The sequence below is a fragment of the Mandrillus leucophaeus genome, unplaced genomic scaffold, assembly GCF_000951045.1.
Source record: "Mandrillus leucophaeus isolate KB7577 unplaced genomic scaffold, Mleu.le_1.0 Scaffold241, whole genome shotgun sequence".
In the NCBI taxonomy this organism is placed as follows: domain Eukaryota; kingdom Metazoa; phylum Chordata; class Mammalia; order Primates; family Cercopithecidae; genus Mandrillus; species Mandrillus leucophaeus.
Genome location: NW_012102488.1, coordinates 1,517,779 through 1,540,382, shown reverse-complemented (window position 1 = coordinate 1,540,382; position 22,604 = coordinate 1,517,779). Strand labels below are relative to the sequence as shown.

Below are 22,604 nucleotides of genomic sequence, written 5' to 3'. Positions count from 1 at the left end.
AAAAAAAAATCAATGGTAGAATTTAGCAATTTGAAAGCCAAAGGATACCACCCCTCCTCCTTAAATACCAAATCCACTGTATGTTATTTTAGTTTGCTCCGGTTGCATAACAACACATCATATTCTGTATGGCTTAAACAACAGAAATTTATTTTCCCCATTTCTGGAGGCTAAAAAATTCAAGTTCATGGTTCCAGCTTATTTGCTTTCTGGGGAGGGCTTTCTTCCTGGCTTACAGACAGCCACCTTCTCTTTGTGTCCTCACATGGCAAGGAGGGAGGGAGAGAGGAAGGAAGAGAGTACAAGGGAGAGGCTATGCACTGGTATCTCTTATAAGGACACCAGTTCTATTGTATCAGGGCTCCATGCTTATGACCTAATTTAGCCTTACTTACCTCTTTATGGGTACTCTCTCACATTGGGGGTTAAGGATCCAACATACGAATTGGTGGTGGGGAACACATAATTTAGCCCATAGAACTCTACCTCTAACCCACCCTGCCTCAGAATATCTGTCCTTATAGCATGCAAAACACATCCCAACAGCTCCAAAAGTCTTATTTATGACAACATCAACTCTAAATTCTAAAGTCCAAAGTCTCATCTAAATATCATCTAAATCAGATATGGGTGAGATTCAAGGTATGATTTGTCCTGAGGCTCTCCAGTTGTGAACCTGTGAAACCATAAGTTACATGCTTACAAAATACAACTGTGAACAGGCATAGGATTGACATTCCCATTCCAAGAGGAAGAAATCAGAAGGAAGGAAGGAGTGATAAATCCCAAGCAATTCTGAAACCTGGCAAGTCAAGTTCTATTAAATCTTCGGCCCAAGAATAATCCTCTTTGATTTGATACTCTCCCCTGCAAGCCCACTGAAGTGGCAGCATCACCACCATGGCTCCACATAGCGGCCAATACTGAGGCACTGGTCATGGTTATCCTGGCCTACCAGATCTCAAGAGGCAACTTCACCCTTTGAAACTAAGGATGGATCAGCCTTGCCTACTGGTCCTTTGGTGGGAAAAGCAGCCCTGATGTTTCTGTATCACTTTCAGGATCATTCTTCCCTTTCCTTGAAGAATAGTACATGTTAGCAGCCAAATAGCTCTGTGGGCTAGTCCTGTAGAATCCAAGTTCAGTAGCCTTCCTTTATTTTGTCCCACTTTTTCCCTTTTAATTCAAACTGGCAATGTCTTTGCTGGTATAATCCCATTCTTATCCCTGACTTGTGTTGAGATGGCTGGTTAAGTCCATAAGTCATACCCATCTTCTCTTTACCAAATAGTTGTTTAGCCACACCCTTGGTATTCTCTTAGAACAAGCTTTCACTTTTTTTTTTTTTTTTCCCCGAGATGGAATCTCACTCTGTCACCCAGGCTGGAGTGCAGTGACACAATCTCAGTTCACTGCAACCTCCGCCTCCCGGGTTCAAGTGATTCTCCTGCCTCAGCCTCCCAAGTAGCTGGAATTACAGGCGTCTGCCACTACACCTGCTGATTTTTGTATTTTTAGTAGAGACAGGATTTCACCGTGTTGGCCAGGCTAGTCTCGATCTCCTGACCTCAGATGACCCACCCGCCTCAGCCTCCCAAGTACTGGGATTACAGGCATGAGCCAGCACGCCCAGCCTCACCTTTTTCACAGTATGGATAGACTGCGAATTTTCTAAGTCTTCACATTCTGGTTTCTTTTTGCTCAACAATTCCTTTTTCAATTCATCTCTCTCCTTTCACATTTTACTATAAGCAGTCAGGAGGAACCAAGCCACTCCTTCACTTTGCTTAGAAATCTCAATTTCATCTCTTGCAAGTTTTGTCTTCTACAAAACACAGTCCTGCTAAATTCTTTGCCACTTTATGACAAGGATTGCCTTTCCTCCAGTTTCCAATAATGTTCCTCATTACTATCAGAGACCTCATCAGAATCGCCCCTAACATCCATATTTCTAGCAACTGTCTGTTCATGGTTATCTGGGCTTTTTCTCACATGCATCTCAAAACTCTTCTACCCTCTACCCAATTCCAAAGCTGCTTCTACCTTTTAAAGTATTTTTACAACAGCACACCACTTCTCAGTATCAAAATCTCATCCTGCTCAGGCTGCCATAACAAAATACCATAGACTGAAAAGGATAAATTTATTTTCTCACAGTTATGGAGGCTGGAAGAGAGACAGAGAGAAAGAGAGAGAAAAAACACAAGAAGCATGCGCAAGCACACCCCAGTGTCTCTTCTTAAAAGGACACTAATCCTGTCACATCATGGCCCCACTCGTATGATCTCTTTTAACTTAATTACCTCCTTGTTAGCCTTGTCTCCAAAATACAGTAACATTGTAGGCTAGGGCTTCAACATATGAAGAGGTGGGGGAGAGAGACAATTCTGTCCATAGAAGGTGTCATGTTTGTCTTTGTTATAAAGCAAGTGGTTTTAACTCAGAACTTTTCCTGGGTTTGAAGGTTTTCCTCTTTCATATTTATTCTAATCTTCATTCAACATAATTAGCTTTATTATTTGTGTTGGTCTTAAATGAAAAGGCATCACAGCACTGAATAAAGAGCTTTGGAGTCAGCTGACCTGGGTCCAAGTTCTGAAGATATCACTGTGTATTTTTATGCAAGTCATGCGCCTCCCTTGGTTTTCACATCAGTGTATATTAACTGCCCTACTTACCTCAGATGATTGTTATAGTACATGTGTTTCTATAGTGAAACTGCTTTTATAAACTGTAAAGTACATATAAAATAATGCATTATTGTTATTAACAATAATGGAAAATTGCTGCTCAACATTTTCTAGATCACTCACTATTCTTAACATTAGGCATTGGCTTGAGCATATTTAGATAGGTTCTGCACTTAGATATTCTTTCTCATTACTTCAGAGATGTAAACATCTTTGTTTTTCCTTAAAATTATGAGAGAAAGCTGCAAACAGCTTCAAGAATTTAAGTACTTCCAAAAATTGGAAACAAACTAGGTACCTTATATTAAGACACCAATATAATAAATTATGGCACGTAAGTCCAATGGAATGTTTGTACCTACTAAAAGTGGTAATTATGAAGACTACATAAAATTATGAAAAACATTTTTTAAATGTCGCGTGAAAGTAGTCGAATGCCAATAACATGATCATAACTTTAAGAAAATTGACCTACAAAATGGTAATACTCAAATAATTCCTGTGCTAAGGTAGTAACAGTTATTTTGAATAGTAAAAAAAATGATGTCATAATGTCTTTTCAATTAAAAAAACAAGAATCAGAGATTTTGGATCATTTGACACTAAGCTTCTTTAAAACAGGTATCCTTAGTTATTCATCTCTGTAGTCCCATTCTCTAGTACCAATTATAAACAGCACCTGTTTAATGCTACTCGGCTTTTGCACACTCTGGTTCCTTTCTCTGGACTGCTCTTCTCCTGGGAGACAGTATAATACAATAAAGCATTTCTGCATTGTGATCTGCTATGACCTATTTCAGAATCACCTGAGGGATCCTCATTAAAAATGTCATTTCCTTGGCCGTATTCCATACCTACAGAATCAGAATGGCTGGCAGTAAAGCCTTGGGAACTGCATTTGTACTAAGTACCCCAAGTGGTTCCTCTGTACAAAATGTGAGGACTGTTAACAAAGTGGCTAAGAATTTAGGCTTTTAAGTCAGACAGACCTGGGTTTAAATCTGTGCTGTAGCTACATATTAGCTGTTACCTTGGCCATTATTTTCCTTTTCTATATCCAGTGTCTTTATCTGTAAAATGGAAAAAAATACTTTAGGTCTTCTTAAAACCATTGTAAAAAATCACAGAAGTTAATATGTATACAGTGATATATATATACACACACACACACACACACAGTGCTGAGAGCATCACTTGGCACAAAGTTAAGCATTTAGTAAAAGTTGATTATTCCTTCCTTTTCACATACTTGGAAAGCTCCTATGTGTTCTTAAAGAATCCAGCTCTGAATTTTCTTCTTTAATTTTCTGAGCACATGTTGCACGCTATACCTACTGGATTTCTTAACCATTGCATTATCATGAGACAGTTATATAATTAAACAAGAACATGCTTCCTCTCCCATCTCCCCACTATTATACCTGACCTTCTACATGGCGGGGACCATGGCTTATTAATTCTTACATCATTAGCATCTATTATAATATTGTGTACATAGTTGGCATTCAATAAATATTTCTTGACCTTTCAAAAAGTGTTTACTGTATAAAACATTGTGATATTTGTTGTAGTTTACAGAAATAAATATGAATAAACAAAGGCCTTGCCCTCAAGAAGCTTATATTCCAGTGAGAAAGACAAAGGCATAAATAATAGCTCTTAAACAAAACAGATTATAATGAAAGTTCGGAGTGGTATACAGAGATGTAAAGATAAATGAAGATTAATGAATGAAATAAGTTATTAGCACTTCTCTTGGGGCCACTAAGAAAGGGCCTTTTGTATCCACTTTGCTCTTCTTTGTGGTAAATGCAGTACATTGAGAGAATAGTGGAAAATTAGGCTATGGAGAGATTAAGAGACCAAATTTAGAGATTTGAGTGACGAACTTAAGAGGTTAGACTTTATTTTGTGTTTTGTGGGAAGCCACTAAGTATTTTTAAATAGAAATAACATAAGATTTTGGATGACAACTATCGTAAGAGAGGTCAGAAGGACTGGAAGCAAGGAAGCCAGTCATTATGCTATTGCAGTAGTCCAGGTAAAATGAGACCTGACATAAGGCAAAGGAGAAGAAGGGGCAGATGGTTAAAGAGCTGAGGGAGGCAGTTGACCATGTCTGGTGAGTATGGGACTAGGGCAGTGATGCTAAAATTTCAAGGTAGAACAACCTCTAAGAGAATGGTGATGCCATTAGTTGAAATATGAATCAGAAAAGCCAGAAAAATGAGTTCTCAATGGGATATGCCCATAGGGCAGCCAAGTTGAGAGAACCCCAGGATCCAGGTAAAAATGTGGGTTTGGTACTCAGAAGAGAGTTCAAGCCTAGAAATGTGGTCATAGACTTGATTTAGTTGAAACTGTGGGACTACATGAGATTGTAATGGAAGAGTCTGCAAAGTGGGAAAAGGCCCACACATCTAAGTGACCCAAAGCAGGAGCAACTGGAAAATCTGTAGCAAAAGGCAGGGCCCTACAGGCCAAAGAGTCCAAGGTTGCAGAGGGCTTGTGCAGAATGAAGACTCAGAAGAAGGCAAGAATTTAATCTCTTATAAGCCTCAAGAAAATGCAATGTTGGTAATAATGGGGGTGAATGCTAGACACAGTTTAAAGAGTGAATAGGAGGAGGAAGCTGTGGAGGCAGTGAGCACAGCCTACTTTTTAAATAAATGTTTTGATGAAAGAAGAGCCAAATTGATTTCCAAACAATATTTAACTTTCAACTCCCATTTTCCATCTTGTCCATATCTACTTTTATCCTCTCTTCCCCATTTGGTGAGCCACCACCCAGCAGATTGCATTGTCTGTCTCTGTGGGCTATATATTGGCTGGCCTCCAGCCTTTAACTTAACCATTCCTGCTCTCAAAGTAAAACTTAACATAAATTTAAGCCTGAACTTAACTTCCCTGCCCTCTAAATAAAATCTAACTTGCTTTTTCCCTTTCAAAGAATCTGGGTAGGCACTGACCAAACACATAATCCTCATATCCTCATAGTAGACTAAAGCCAATTTTAGAAGGGCCTTCACTGTTCTACACAGTGGGAAACTAAGGCCAGTGAGGAACAGTCACTTCTGCATGGGGACACCAGCTTTGTGGCAGGCTCCTAGGTAGAACCTGACTCCTAGGTAGAACCTCTCCTATTATTTCATACCTGAGGCAGTAAACTGACCTTGCTGTGTCTCAGTGTTGTTTCTTAATGGAAAAATGACAGCCTTTTGCTTAGAATCAAGATGGACGGTTGACAAAATTATGGCTCAGTATCACTGAGGTATTGTTTTTTTCATTACACTTATGAGATCATTTTATAAAAAGTACTATCATGTGAGACCACAGAGGAAATGTGGATGCAGTTACTTTGAAGAGGATGCTAAAAATTTCACATAAGCAAAAAGTATAAATTTCTGAATTATTTTCTTCCAGAATTGGGATAGTAGGTATCTTTAAGGTAGTCCCAGTCTTTGTTCTCAAGGATAGAGCATACAAAACTCAATAAAGATGTACACTTCCCTGTCACAAAAGTGGGGCTGCTTCCTTTCTTCCAGCTATGCCAGAATCTTGTTAAAAGCTTGTAATAATGTAGAGGTGAACTGTGGAGACCAGCATCTTTTACTGCATTTTTGACTCCAGAGTCTCCGTTTATCTCATTTGAGTGGATCCTGACAAAACAAGATACTAAATAAAAAAGCATTACAGGTAGGAATTTACAACTAGTTCAGACTATATACACAGGCAATTAATTACTGGCTTAGTGGTGAGGAAAAAACTAGAGGGGAAACCACTTCCACTTTCATACTTCAACGTAAATATTTCTAACAGTGAAACTTTACAGAAAGTGATTGATCAGCAGCCAACTACACATACTCATGGCCATCCTAGTTCGGTGTCCATTTCATTTCAGGCTCAGTGCATACAGAAGCACCTGAGTCTCAACTGGGAACTGATTTAGGAAGGAGAGGTTTTGGATGTTTCTGTAAACCTGGAATCAAAATGAGTTGCCTGGTGGGAAAAGGGAGTATGACTTTAATTAATGAGGTGAGAGGATATAGTTGAGAATCACAAGTTGGAATTCAAGTTAATTGAATTCCTAATGTGGGCCCTGAGCTGGTTATAGGACTACTCTGTGCCTCAGTTTCTCTAGTGTGAACATCCTGGGCATCATTCTGACAGCCTAAATTACTGGCTCAGGAACACAAGTTATTTTCATTGGATACACATACTGAGTGGGAGAGTGAAAAGCTTCGATGAGTACAACTCTCAAATAAAATGGTAAAATCTTACACAGTTGCCTTCTTGAATTTCTCTTCTAGGATCCAAAATCACTTTCTTGGGTATGTGAACATTTTTGCAGCAATTCAAGCTGTAAATTACCTGGCCTGCCTGACAGTTCTCATAGCAGATTCCTACAACATGGGGTCCTGAGTACTTTGGGCCCACACAGCATTTTATGTATTAAACACTTAATCTGTTTTGAATATAGCTGTAACAGCATTGAGTGTATATGGGTCTGAGCTCTGTAGCAGCAAGTATCGCAATACTCCTCCAAGGAATTGAGGTCAATCAGTGATCAGCCTGTATTCTTAGAGTGAGATTATACCAAATACTGGATATCAATTTAGAAGTTGCAGGGTTTCATTCTGCGCTCTCTCCCATTTGCAGTTGTACTTTTGTGTGATGTGACCAAATGGCACAGATGGTGTAATGTGTGTGATCTTTAATGTTTCTCATTTTTGTCCCTCCACAATTCATTCTCTGTAGCATCCATCTCACTTAAGGTTCTCTGAGGCACTGTAAAATGCATAGAGTGAGAGATGGGAATGAGATTCCCTGCTGATAAACTGGAAGTAGGCTGAAGGCATACTGGGCCTGTAATGGAAAAATCAGAGCTAATGTAGAATATTTTTGAAGAGTCTTACATTTTGTAATTATTGCTTTCTTTGGGGCAAAGGAGAGAAAATTGAATTGAATGACAAAGGGCCATGTTGTTTTGTATAGTTTTGTGCAGTACAAAATCAATGAGCCCCCAGGGCAGCCTGGACTCAACAGACAACCCTCACTGATCAGATTTCACTCGTTTGTGTAGTCAAGTCATTCAGGAGTGTTTATTATTCAGAGTTATCTGCCATTGCCCCCACCCCATCACCTTGCCAACTTGTATCTGTTTCATAAAAGCTGTTCATATATTCTACCTGTTCCAAGTATATAAGCCCTATGGCAGCACTGGATCAGATGTTGCCTTTTCTCAGAATCTTTTACAGACATATGGAATATGTACTATGTGCCTTGCTCTGTGCTAGGCCCTAAAGATACAACTATCCGCTTGTAAGATAGACAAAAAAATGTTGGAGGAGGGAGGAAAGGGGGTAAGGGTTGAAAAACTGTTGGGTACTGTGTTCAGTACCTGGGTGATGGGATCAGTTGTACCTCAAACCTCAGCATCATGAGATATACCCAGGTAACAAACCTGCACATGTACCCCCTGAATCTAAAATAAAAGTTGAAAAAAATTACTAAAAACAAAAATTTTTTAAAGATAAATGTGATAACTGCAATAATAGAGATATGTACAAGATATAGAAGTAACACAGAAAGGGGGTTTAGGGTATTTAGCACTTACTCTCTCTGGCAAAAGTAATGCCTGAGAAGGGCTTTAAAAGAAGTAGGAATTCCTCAGGCAAATGAGGGGTGACAAGGAGCCCCAAACTGAGAGAACACCTGGAGGGTAGAGTGGGTGGCTGGCTGCAGATAGCTCAATATAGTAAGAGCAAATGGAACACAGGTGGGAAGTAGGACTGGAAAGGGAGGCAAGGCCAGGACTTTCTCCTATGAGGATAAAGTGGAGCCACTAGGAAATTTAAATAAGCGGGAAATACCAACTGTTGTTTTTTAATGGCTCTGTAGCCATGTGGAAGGTGTATTTGAGGGGATCACGTTAGAGGCAGGGAGACCAGTTGGACAACCAGTTGTGGTTGTCCAGGCAAGTGATGAAGGCAGCAATAGAGATGGAGAAAAGAGGATAATTTGAAAGTTATTTAGAAGAAAAATCAGTAAGAGTTGGTAATTAATTAGCCATAGGGAGTGAAGATGCAGGAGAAATCCAAAGTGAATTTGATTTCTCATCCAGGTAACAAAGTCATTCATCAAGAGAGGGAGTACTGGGAGAGCAGTGAGTTTGGTGGGAAGAAGAGTTCAGGTTTGGTTATGTTGAGTTTAAGTAATCTATGGATTAGGATATATATGGGAAAAAATCAAGCAGGTCATTGTATAGATGAGCCTAAAGCCCAAAGACAAGTGTACGTTACAAATGTAGATATGGAAGTCAGTACTGTATATGAGATGGTTGAAGCCATGAGCAAGCTTGCCGAAGAGAGTGTGCCAATGAAAAACTAGGAGGGAGAGCAGACCCTCCAAACACCAGCACTTGAAGGAACCTTTGGGAAAAAGGGTCAAGTGAAGAAGAATGGGTATCACCATGCCATTCAATGACAGATTAATTCCATGGTCATATTATCCAGTTTTGCAAAGGTCCATCTTTCCCTCAGCCCTCTGACTTAGTTGCCTTAAACAGAGTATCTGTTGTTGAGATTGCATCAAGAGGTATGTCCCCTCACAGGTCCCAGGCTTCGTGGGCATTCTGAAAGGTTCGGTAGTGTTAGACAGCACTATCTTCTCCCCAGCTGTTTTTAATGGGACTTTACAGTCAAAGCCCCTGATGGTCTACTTTTTAGAAGTTAGCTGTCTAGGTTGAAATTATTACAAACATAAATGCTTTTTAATGACAAATTTGCCTCAAAGATGTGCAGGGCAGTTGTCATGAGCAACATGGAAAATGAGCCCCTGAACCGAAATGTATGTTTAGAATTAAACTTTTCAGGTTGTGCATGAGGAACCATTTTCAAGTTCTGTTTCCCTGCTAAGATTGTAAATGTTGGGTTCTTTGACCCGAGTCTGAGAAGGTCTCAGGAGAGGGTAATTTGTCTTTGATTCTGGAAGACAGTATGTTGTTTCCCCTCTCCCCCAGTTTTCCAACAGATGATTTATCAGTGGTTGGAGGGCCCCCACCCCTGTATTTAGGAATCTGGTCAGAATGCTTCAGGGTGCTGTGTCTTACAGATAGGAAGTGCTCAGGAGCCGTGAGATACTTGTTTGAATGCTCAATTGATAATGAATTAATATTTTTCCTTTCCCTTCTCTGTCCTCACTGATCTTTATTAACCCAGACAAGCACCCAGTTTCCCTTCAAGCCTCTGTTTTTGCAACAGTAGGTTATTCATGTTGGTGCATATGTGTATACCAGCTGGCTGGCTGTCCCTTTTGATGTCCCTCTGACTCCTTTGGAGAATAGCTCAAGCAGGCATTTCCTGTGAGCTGGCAAATGGGCGAGGGTTACTGTGCCCAGGATGGGCTTCTCTTCCTGCCTGTGCTCTTCACATGAGGAGTTCCCTTGGCATGCATTTGGTATTGCCACCATCACAGAAGCAAAAACTTATCCAGAAAGAGGCCCTATGGTGTATTTTACAAGAAGATTCAACCTTCAGCAGCCTGGTTTTGTTCTCCTGCTGCAGTTTATAAGTAAATGACTCCTGGATGTTGATATTGCAGCTCCCTCTAGTGTCACTGTGGCTCAGTCTCTCATAGCATTTTTCTTTCCTTTCAGAAAATATAGACAGCACAGAATCTGCCAAATTCACATTTTAAGTAGATTTTCCCAAACATAGCCAAGACAAATATGAGGTGATTTTTCTCCTATTAGAAAAGGGAATGTTAAATGAAGATGGGGGACCATTCCAGTTCTAGTTTATTTTTATTCCTATTTTTAAATTTTGGGGGTCCTAGGAGGAGTCCTGAAGTAATCATTTATAGATTAAAGAGTAGCTGGCGTGAACAAGTAGAATCTTTCTTGAGATTCCTCCTGTTCATGCCAGCTACTCTTTATAAAGAAGGAATGTGAATTCTTTTCAAGAAAGATAAATGAGAGCCAAGAAGAAGTTACTTTAATCCATGATACAGAAAATACTGGTAAGGGCAGAAGGAAAAAATTTGGCAGAAAGAACCCTATCCATTTGTTCTGAAAAAAATGGCTTGTTTTCTGAAATAACTTTTGAACTAGAAATTTATTATCTGAAGTCAGGTCATTTTGAGTTGTTTTTTTTTTAACTAAAGGAGTTATTAATATTTGAAAAATGGCCACAATGTGGTACCTAGAATAATATAATACTCCTACCTAAATTAACATCATTGCAGGCTCCATAATAAAGATTGATGACATACCCATCAAGGACAGTCCTATTGTGGAAATCTCCATTGGTCTGTGTTTGGGTTGTAACTGTTTTCAGGGTTATGAACCAACTGAAATCACTCTTTTTCCCTCCTCTTTTACACTCTAGTCTTCTCCCTTTTGCCTTTGCTCTTAAAGCTAGAGTGACTCATTATTCTTCAACCTGTCTATGTATTATAAAATGAAGAGATAAGAAAGTGCTGCCCACTCAGGTTGGCTATCTAGGGAGACCATTTTCCTTTAGAGCATCCAAAATAGTGGAACAATTTATCATTTCTTCTTCGTAAATCACTTTGATCCTTTATCTCAAGTAGATCTGTGAAGCTAAACATAAATTCTTATTGTAGTATCCACACTCTTATCTACTCACAAAGCTCTGGAAGACCTTATAAAAATGTATGTGTCTGTGTGAACGTCTAGATATAATTAGAATATCACAATTCAAATACAAGTCACAATTAGAATACCTTCTCTGCTTCTAATGTTAAACTACAAGGTGACAAATTTTTTTTCAGCCTGACTTGACATAGTTAAATCTAGACTTGGCCAAACAATTCTCTCTTGTAGCTTTAGGTTGCCCTCTCTTGGTTTCTAACATACTGCTGGTGTTAACTTGTTTGTCAGGGCTAACCCTGGCTTGGAGTTACTGAATGTTAGCAGTTTCTTTTTGCCTGTCCTCTATCAAACCTGTGATCAGAGAGCCTCACTGCTATGGCAGGTGGCTGTCAGGACTCAAAATAAAGATCTGTTTTTCTGTTTTGCTCATTGTTTCAAAAAATTAGTATTCTCTAAGATTGCTTTAGTTTGACATTTGCAAGTTGTTAACTGTTTTAGTCATTATCGGTGTTACATTTGTACAACTTTGTAGTTTACAGGTGTACTGTATATGCTTGATCCCAATTAATCCTCACAACTGCCCTGTGAAGTAGATTTCAATGTTCTTTATATTGTCCCCTTTAATAGGGAGGCTGAGACCCAGAGAAATTAGTGAAATGCCCAAGGTTATACAGCTAGTAGCAAAACTAAATCCCAGGCCTCCCAAGCCCTTGGAGAGTGTCCTTTTTTATAATGTAACAGCTAGAGTTTAACCATCCAATCTGATCCAGCTAAATTTGGATGTATTTGATAGCATTTTCAAAGATTGAAGAGTTGAGACCCTTGAACTTTCATTCCAGAAGACGATGTAATATTCGGCAAACTTAACTGGCAATGGGGTTCATGGTGCCATGTGCTGGATCCAACTCCTGTGCAACTAAACAATGACTAGTATAGAATTTTTAAATACCTGGTAGCACTTAAATGTGAAATATTGCCAACAGTGCAGTTATAAAAATAACAAATGTTATGATTGATGAGCATATAGGATTATATATTATACTGCATATACTAAGACTTCGAGAGCTTTCCAGAGATGATATTTTCTGAAAGATATATGTTTGAACTTGAACTCAGGCTGGGGACGTCTGTTCAAGACCAGAAGTTTGCTTAAAAAAGAAATACTTTGTATATCCTCAAACTGAATTAGATAGAGTAGAAGACTTGAAGGAAATTGTGCTCAGGTATAGATTGATTGATTGATTGATTGATTTCCATGGCACTGGTCACTGACATCAAACCTCTTTAACTGTAATAAATATGATAAACTAGAGAATAAGAGAGAGAGAGAGAGAGAGAGAGATGCTTTTTTCCCTTGAGACTCCCTTGCCTTTGATTTTTTTTTGTTTTTGTTTTTTTAATGTATTTGAATGGAAATCAGAATGTGCTGCTTCTCAGAACTGGGGACCCATCTGAATCCTCCTAAGAATGTATACATTTTTCTTTTTAAATAAAAATTACTAAAAATTGCTTTTTTAAAATTTGCTTTTCTGTATTATTGTAATAAACACGCAGTGTAAACACTACAGAGAGTGCATGTTGCTGGAAGCCTTTGATATTTGTAATATGTGGCAGTGTGCCCCTGCTGAGGAGGGACAGCAGAGAATGACCCTCAGTTAACAGGGCTGTGGAGCGGATTCCAGGCCAGACTATTATGATCCATGAACTAGTATTAGAGACTTGAGTCTTCCACTGTCAGCCTCTCTATAGCATGAGGATAGCCCATTTGGGGGTGGTTTTACTTTTTGGTTTGATAACCCCTTAGAGTAGAAATACAATCATCACAATATATAGAACTCTTGGCTAACTTTTTTTGATCAAAAAATTCTTCCTTGATCCATAACCACTTAATAAAGTTCTTTAGGAAAGGTCTTATTGCCTCAATAGCGGGTGTTAAATGAGGCCTGTTAAGAGAAAGCATAAAACTCAGACAACCGCCATTGAAATGATGGTTTTGTTCTGACTAGGTCAGACCAGTGACTCTCTCAACCCTACCAGTGATCCATGAGTGCCAGTGTTGTGACCATCACAATGACATTCATTGTGATGGAAACTGTTAGGAAAACCCACAGTTTACCTGGCCAATGTTATATCCCTCTCCTAACCTGTGAGATGTTGACACAAAGGGTGATGGGTGATGAAATAAGGTATTCTGGTCTCCATTATGAGTCTGTTGGCCTGCTCTATCAGTCTGGGCTACAAACCTCTACAGAAGTAAGTGAAAAATTATTTCATTGTTGTTCTGATGAGGTGCAAGGTTATAGTGGAAAGAGCAGGCTTTGGCATTACACAAACTTAGGTTTGCAAACATAACCCTGGGCTTTTTTTCTTTTTTAAATTCTTAGATCCTTAATCTACTTTGAAAGGTTAATGTGAGGACTAAAAATGGTACACAGAAAGTGCTCACCACAGCCTAGAATGTGTAGACAACCATGAGAAACGGTTACCACCATTATTATTGTCACTTAACATGGGGCAAGCCTTGCTAACAACTTTACTATATGATCGTTTGTCTCTAACCAGTCACCTTCTAGTTAATCCTCCTGATACATCATAAACGTGGTTATGAGAGTGTGAGTTTTAAATTGTTTTATTATCTTTCAGATCTGTAAGAGCAAAGCTAAAGAATCTCAGCAGTATTATCACAGCTTGGCTGTCCGGCAGAGTCTGGCTGTCCATTTTAACATTCAGCAGGACTGTGGTCATTTCCTTGCTGAAGTCCCTAACCGTCTGCTTCCCTGGGAGGATCCTGATGACCCTGAAAAGGAAGAGGATGACATGGAAGAGACTGAAGAAGAAGCCAAAGGAGAAACGGATGGGAAAAACCCAAAGCCCTGTTCTGAAGCAGCATCATCCCAGAAAGACAGCCAGGGAGTCATGAGCAAGAAGCAGAGGAGCCATGTTGTAGTCATCACCAGGGAAGTTCCATGTCTCACTGTGGCTGATTTTGTGCGAGACTCTCTAGCCCAGCATGGGAAAAGCCCTGATTTGTATGAGAGGCAGGTGTGTCTGCTGCTCTTACAGCTATGCTCTGGTCTTGAGCACCTCAAACCCTACCATGTCACTCACTGCGATCTACGCCTAGAGAACCTGCTACTTGTCCACTACCAGCCTGGGGGCACTGCCCAAGGCTTTGGGCCTGCGGAGCCCAGCCCCACCTCATCTTATCCCACTAGGCTTATAGTGAGCAACTTCTCTCAGGCCAAACAGAAGAGCCATCTGGTGGACCCCGAGATCCTCCGGGACCAGTCTCGCCTTGCCCCAGAGATCATAACAGCTACCCAGTATAAAAAGTGTGATGAGTTCCAGACAGGCATCCTTATCTATGAGATGCTGCACCTACCCAACCCCTTTGATGAGAACCCAGAGCTGAAGGAGAGGGAATACACACGAGCAGACCTGCCTCGCATCCCGCTCCGCTCCCCCTACTCCCGGGGTCTGCAGCAGCTGGCCAGCTGCCTCCTGAATCCCAACCCTTCTGAGCGGATCCTCATTTCAGACGCCAAAGGCATCCTCCAGTGTCTGCTCTGGGGCCCCCGTGAAGATCTCTTCCAGACTTTCACCGCCTGCCCTAGCCTAGTGCAGAGGAACACCCTGCTCCAAAACTGGCTAGACATCAAGCGAACACTGCTCATGATCAAGTTTGCTGAGAAGTCCCTGGACAGGGAAGGTGGGATCAGCCTTGAGGACTGGCTTTGTGCTCAGTATTTGGCTTTTGCCACTACAGACTCCCTCAGTTGTATTGTGAAAATTCTGCAGCACTGTTAATGTGTACCTGGATGCTGCTTTTACCACATCTTCACCTTCTTCATGTCACCCATGCACTTCCCCTTCCTAGTGCTCACTCCAAATTCAAGGAAAGAAGAAAGACAAACCTCTATCCCTGTCCATGAACAAGTAGGTCCATTCAGAAAGGTTATCCACTGCCCCAAATTGAATGAGAAGCTGTGTCTGTCTTAACTTTACAGAAATTCAGCTGCACAAACTTGCGGTTGCCTTCCTTTGAAACACCTTCTATCCTAATAGAAGAAAATGCAGGTAAAAATGAAAATCCATATTCTTGAAGGGACAGCTTCTTTGGTATGAACTCAGTGAGCCAGTGAGCTGTGTCCATTTCCTCTATAATTCTGGATATCACCTATCTTTTTAGCACCGAGTATTTATTCTCACTAGCAGTAGACAGACTTAACCAGTCTCTACCATGACCCAGTAGACTCTGACAACAGACTCTTCCTTTAAGGTGTCAACAACTGACTTACTAGGCAGAACTGCCATCTTTAGCATCAGCCCAGTTTTGGTTACCAGGGACTATATCCTTTGTTCCAGGAGAGAGTAGAAAGAAAAGGAGAGATCCCATCCTTGGGTCATCAACCCATTTTCATTGCCATTATCTGTAAGTATGTGCACTGCATGGAGGACAGCCCTAATAGTCTCCCCTCTGCTGCCACTGCCTGATTCTCTACTCTGTCCCCACTTGCCAGTGATGTTTGGATTTATCAGCCACTTGTGGCCCATTACAGAGCTGACCCAAGGTGGTGTCACCAATGCCTCAGCAGGGTGGAGTGCAGTTCAGAGCTTATAAATAGCTGGCAGGGCATGAGGAGATGATTTTCTTGCATGTGCAATTCTCTAGGGGCCATCAGGGAACAGAGTTTAAAGTACCCTTTGATTACTGTCAGAACTGTCAGCATTTGCAGTTTTCCCCTGAGCAGTAATTGGCCAGCTCCCTTCTATCAGTAGCCAGTGTTAACTAGTTTAGCAAATGCTGTAAACAATTGCCCTGAATGAAATAGCTGTCGGTGGAGCTGTAAGATCTTACAGGGCACAGTGAGGTGGGCTGTTGGGATGGCCGTAGGCAGGGGAGGGGAAGAAGGCCACTGATGAGACTGCTGACCTCCTCAGAATGTTGACCTCTTCTAGAGAGACTGCCTCCCAGTGTAAGTGGCTCATTGCTCCTTCTGACTCTCTCTAAAATGGCTCTGGAGGACAGCTCACGGGAATTCTGATTGCTGAGGTGGGTGATTGAGAGCTGTTCACCATGTGTGCAGCCTGTGCTCCCCTCCTATGGATATATGTGCAATTTTTGTATGTATTTTTTTAGCTGTATATTACAGTGTTTATGTTGCAACTTCACCTGAAGCGAGTCTACAGAAACCTTCCCCCTTCTTCCCTTGGCACATATTTGCGCTAAGAGATGAGCGTTCCTTCCACTGGGGTGTGTGCGTGTGTGTGTGTGTGTGTGTGTATACACATGTGCACCTGTGCTTGTTTTATTCAAAACTGTGAGTATGTGTTTACTTTGACCTTGAAATCCCAAGAGTCACTCGAACAATGTGTGTGTACACTTGTGTGCCCATGTGTGCGTGCACACGCATGCTGGAAGTAGAGGCCACGCCTCTAGAGAAGCAACCTGTGGCAGGGTTGACAGACATGTTCTCTGTGCCTAGTGAGTGAGCCCTGAGGCCCCTCATCTACCAGTGCAGAGTTTCCTTAAAGCCAAGACTGATTGTGCAGTATTACTTACATAGCACATTAGTGGCCTTGGAAATTTCTAAACTTTTAACATTTTTAACAGCCTTTCATGTGATTCATGTATATGAAAGAGGATCAGGAAAGGAGAATAATGTATTTTATTGTGCTCTTATTATTTTTTTTAAGTGATTGGAATATGTGAGGCTCTATATGGAGAATATCCTTATCACCTGGCCAGCAATATAGGATTCACAGGGAGGAAGGCTGGTTAGCCCACAGAGTCTTGCCTCCTCTAGCCAGAGTGCAGGGCTCTGCTCCTAGGAATGGCCATGGAGTGGGCATGCTGCTGCAGGCCAGCAGTCCGCTCTTGGTATCCTCTGGCATAGCCGCTCCTTGCCTTGAAGGTTGGTGTTTGGTTCATCTTAGCATAGACCATGTGCACATAACTCCTTGCCTGATTATGCACTGAAGTGGCAGCACACAGACCACTGACCATGTCAGCCAGCACATTCCCTTAACCTCCCCCACCTCCCACCTTGCAATGGCTTGCATATTGAGATATACCTTCTCAATGTCATGTTCGTGGTGCCTTGCCCATGTAAATTTGAATGTTGACTATTTAATAAGGTTACATATTTAATGCAGAATGTTCCCTGGTCCCTCTATTTGTTATGTCTCTACATATCTTTTTTTTTTTTTCTTTCTTGCTCTTTTTCTGTTATGATTTGGATCCAGTCTTTACTTTAACTCTATGGTATAATAAGCATGGACACCTCCACTACCATTATCTTACAGCACTGGTAAACCAAGCACCTCTTCACATCAGATGTTTTTAGTACTGTTTTTATGTTCAGATTTTTTAAGGGCAAAAGATGAATGCAAACTAGCCAGAGAAGAGCCTCAGGCTTCCCAGAGACAGGTGGCTAGATTAATTTTTCTCTGGGTGATGGCCAAAGAATGTGAGGTAGAGAGGGAAGGGGGTGTTACAGGTTAGAGCAGAATAGAGAAAGAAACTATATTTCTAGGCAAAAAGTACTACATGAGTTGGTCTTCAGAATATTTTTCCAAAAAAATGAAATTCAGTCAGTTTAACATTATCACAAATATTTTTCGTTTTAATTGTGGTAGGAACTTTGAATTTGTTCATCAACTGGAAAGAAATCCTACCCTCTGTAGACACATATACACACACACATTTTATATATATACATATATATATGTTTGAATTGTGACTAGTATAGCACTTTACGTTTTCTCAAGTAACACGAAGTTATTGCCTTCAATATTGATTGGAAATTGTTTTCTATTGAAGTCTATACTATAGAGTTTTCCATTTATATTGAGAGTTTGAACAATTAAGCTCCTATTGGAACTTTTCCTTAAGCCACATGAGCATGAACAATCTCTGTGACACTTGGGTGCTAGAGAAACACAACAGTGGCTAAAGTAGCCAAGAGCAAGACTGAATGTATAGCAGAGTGCCTTGTTAGAGTGGTAACCTAGTCTTGGAAGCGATTCAGTGGATGTTTCACAAAGAGGACTAGAACTTCAAGAAGCCTCCTGTGCTGGCTGAGGTGAGCCCTTTTGGTATATGTACGCTACTGGGATGCCTAGAAGCCAATTCGTGAAGAATAACAGCAGGATGAGAAAAAGAGTAACTGTAACCTGTGGAACGACAACATAAGAATCACCAACCCCTAGGCTGAGCTAGAACTGGAAGCCAGGAATATGGCAATAGTTTCAAGATTTGCCCTCAGAAGATGAACTGGGTGAGGTATGGGTTGGGGTGAGGGCACAAGCACTCATCCTATCTACCCTGCTGCTGTTGAGGAGCTAGAAGTAAAACATATTGGTTAGGATTTTAACAGTTGGAGTAGCCTCCCATTGTCAGATTAAGGGGGGGTCAATTTTGCTTCCAAACTCAGAATAAGTTTGTAAACGTGGGAAAGTCTAAGCCAAGAGAGCTAAAGCTCTAGAAATACTCATGATATTTCTGGGAGTAAAACTACTGAAAATTATATCTTAAAAGTTTCTAGTAGTATAAAGTTCCCAGGTCAGGCGCAATGGCTCACGCCTGTAATCCAGCACTTTAGGAGGCCGAGGTGGGCGGATCACCTGAGGTCAGGAGATCAAGACCAGCCTGGCCAACATGGTGAAACCCCGTCTCTACTAAAAATACAAAAATTAGCTGGGCGTGATGGCGCGTGCCTGTAATCTCAGCTACTCGGGAGGCTGAGGCAAGAGAATCGCTTGAACCCAGGAGGTGGAGGTTGCAGTGAGCCGAGATTGCGCCATCACACTCCAGCCTGGGAGACAAGAGTGAGAGTTCATCTCAAAAAAAAAAAAGATTTCCAGGAAAGATCTTTGGGTCCTACTAAGCTTCTCAATTTTGAGTTACGAATACTTTGGTTCTGGGAAGTAACCTGACATTTGGTTTTGCTGGAATTAGGGTTTTCACTAGATTTCGCTGTAATTAGGATTTTCTCCTAGATTTTACCAGCAGTGATCTGAAAAAGTACAGGCTAGTCCCAGAAATAGAGATGGATTTAGGATACTACACTATATTTCAAATGATTCTAGATGTGTAAATATAGTATGAACATTCTTGGAGAGGGGTAAGAAAAACTGGACTTCCTGCGCCAACCCTGGCATGTTTTTCTTTCCCATCACTAGTTAATAGGGATTGAAAATTCTGCTCCAGGCTAATGAGTGAACAGGATGGCTGCCCACAAAACCAGGTTATTAGTTTTACCTCATTGAAGCTCATATTCTCAAAGGCCCAAAGTGCTGTGCCGAGACAAATCCAAGTGCTGCTCCTGCCGAAGTGCGCACTGAAGTCCAGCTGTCCGTGCTTACAACAGTGCCGAAAGTGGGGATTCCATGGGCCAAAAACGCTGCCGTAAGGGAGGCCAGAAGAGTTGTAGTGCAAGATCCTGGGAGAGATTATACCAAAGAAATCAAGCCTTTTTATCCGATGCTTCTAAGATGATGAGGGTGAGCTGTGACAGATGGCGTGGGAGGGGAGTTCACATACATTCCATGTCAAGGCATTTAGCTGATAAATCCATCCTCAGAAAAGCACCTTTTTAAAAAGTCCATTTTGTGTATTAGAAGAAGATGATGATGATGATAATGAAAGCCCTGGCAGATACGAAGTTCCTCAGTATTTCAGGAGAAGGAATTCTTCCATCTCCCCTTGACATGACTGTGGCTATTATCCAAACCTCAGCTTGAGAACATCATATCAATATAATACTGAGAACGGAGGATTTTTTTTTAAGGGATATGGTAGTTAATAGGTTTGTTTAAAGAACTCTTGGGAAATTTCTTAACAAATTGTATTTGGTTTTATAAACCTTCCTACAGAGTTGTTTACCATTCATCATCACCATCATTTAATATCTATAAGTGCCCAGAATGTACAAGGTGCTATACAGCTGTTAAACACCCCTTCCCTGCAACTGTTTAAAATTAGAATAGATTTTTGCATCACTCATTGCTAGAAGCTTTCCCCACCTAGGTGGGCTGCGAGGGCCTGCATTCCCAACATCCCATTACATGTTTCCCACTCCAGAAAGTCTCCAGGTTTATTCCAGCTTTTTATCTTGATGTGTCCCATCCACCCCCATGGTTTGGTTGGTTTTGTTTTGTTTGTTTTTTTAATCAAGAAAGTTTCAGGGAATCAAAAGAGGTCGGAAATTTTTTAACCTAGCATAAGTACAGAGTCATATATTTTGCTACGAATATTGTTGTAGTACAGAAAACCCACTTTGCCTGTTAGTGTGTGGATAGTATGTGTGTGTCCGCACTCGTGATAACTTGAATGTTGAACCAGACATAGGGTTTGTTTTTGAAAGGTTAAACCACACCGCTTCAGGAACTTGCTCCAAATACTACTTGGTTATCCCTTCCTTTACCAGTTAGAGCTAAAGAGTGTGATGTGTGAACACACTGGGTTGGGATTTTCTGTCGAGGATATGCAGGGCATTTTGGCATGAGGCAAATACAGAAGCAAGATTTCATCCTACTTAGTGATTTGAATCATGACAGTCCTCATTCCAATCTCTCTTTAATTCTCTCTGGCCCTGCCCACACTCTATATTTGAAAATCTTGTTTTTGCTCTTTCCAGAGCTTCACCCCTCTACTTACATATTGTAAAGTTGTATAAATCTATCATTGAAAGGTCCCCTCTGCCACCAGTGGCGCCACCCTTTGGTTTGCTGTGGTACTTTGCTGTGTACTCTGTGGCATCATGTTACTGTGTAAATAAATTCATTTTAATACACACTAAAAAACAGACAAATGCTTGTCCTTTCGGCGACTCTTCCACACTGACATGCTGAGGAGGGTTTGGTTGCAGACATGGTTATGTCTTGTCCCCCCAGGGTAGGTGCCCTGTCCGTAATGCAGGAAATGATGGCTTTCAGCCACTGTGCCTTCTGCACTCTGGGTCCTCATCCCTTGCTGACATGGATTATATTTCTCTTTATTCCTTGTCTAATCTGAGGAAATCAGGCCCCAAAGAGAAAGCAAAGGCATTCTGCTTTTCCCAGACCTCAGGAGGCTGCAGGTTTGCTGTGTGAGATCGCCCCCTGGTGAGCAGTCACCTGCAGGCTTCCTGGGTTTGTACTGCATGTTGAGAGGCTTGGTTAGCTGGCTCTGGCTGACCCTCTCCGTGGAAATCAGAGCTGTTCAGGTAATGTGAGCGGGGCCAGGGCATCATCTGCAAGATTCACATGCCTTTGACACACAGTGATACACAGGGGCCTCACAAAGGCAGACAACCTAATGTGTGGACACTTCAGCAGCACAGAGGAGGCTGCCTGGCTTAAGCAGGAAGAGTCAGCAGTGGTAGCAACAACTGCCGCATTATTAGAGGAGAATAGATGAAAAGGCAAACATGTAGATTCTAAATTTAGAGCAGATTTTAGAGCACCAAACCCTGTACAGTGGACACTGTCTTTTCCACTAGCAAGCACTGGAATTTGCAGATGCTGTTTTTAAGGCATATCCCAGAAGAGTGGCTGCCAGACTTGAGGTTTATGTTGCTGAGGAGCAACATAACAGAACCCATGTTGGTGTGGACCCAGAAGCTCCCTGTGTGTTGCCTGGGCCCAGGAGGAAGGGTCAACGGCAAGACTGACTGGACAATCCCCAGGGACACAGGCCCTGCCTGCTGCAGCTGTGTAGCCTGCTTGCTGGAGAAGAGCCTAGGGAACTTCCCTTCTAGTTGTCAGCTCAACACACTGGCTTCTGGGGGAAAGGAAGCAAAGAAAAAAGTAGGCAGTTGGGGTTGGGAGGTCACATAAACAGAACGCCCCAGGACCAGGCTGCTGTGTGAAACTCTGCTGGCCTGAGTGGTCACCTTGTGTGCCAGGCCAGATCTCACTAACGAAGGACTCCATAACAATTGCTTTAGTACTGACTGAGTGATTACATTAAATATTAAAAGCTAAAGGGGCCAGTGCCCTTATACAAAGGCTGAAATGTAACAAAAGCCCCACTGGGAGTTTTGCCTAGACCTTTCCTGGGCCTTGAAGCATGATAAAATAACAAAGGAATTCTTAACAGGACCTGTTTAGGATTAAACAAGTTTATTGGGGGTCTGAAGGAACTCTCCACACCTCCATGATTTAGCAGGAGACAAGATAAGGGTAATCACCCCAGCACTTGGACCCATTTAGATTAAGTAAACTTACCGAGGCTCCAGAGGAAGGTCTTCAAGACTCAGACCTGGCCGGGCGCGGTTGCTCAAGCCTGTAATCCCAGCACTTTGGGAGGCCGAGAC

At 41.4% G+C, this 22,604-nt stretch overlaps 1 protein-coding gene across 1 annotated transcript in view; it reads left to right on the top strand.

The window, feature by feature from the left end:
* PEAK1 (pseudopodium-enriched atypical kinase 1) overlaps nucleotides 1–21,113 on the top strand; it is a 183,065-nt gene extending 161,952 nt beyond the window's left edge. The window contains exon 7 of the mRNA XM_011982676.1: nucleotides 13,948–21,113. Coding sequence (XP_011838066.1) covers nucleotides 13,948–15,111 — 1,164 coding nt within the window. The 3' untranslated portion in view covers nucleotides 15,112–21,113. The remainder of the gene's footprint in view (nucleotides 1–13,947) is intronic.
* The last annotated feature ends 1,491 nt before the right edge of the window (nucleotides 21,114–22,604 follow it).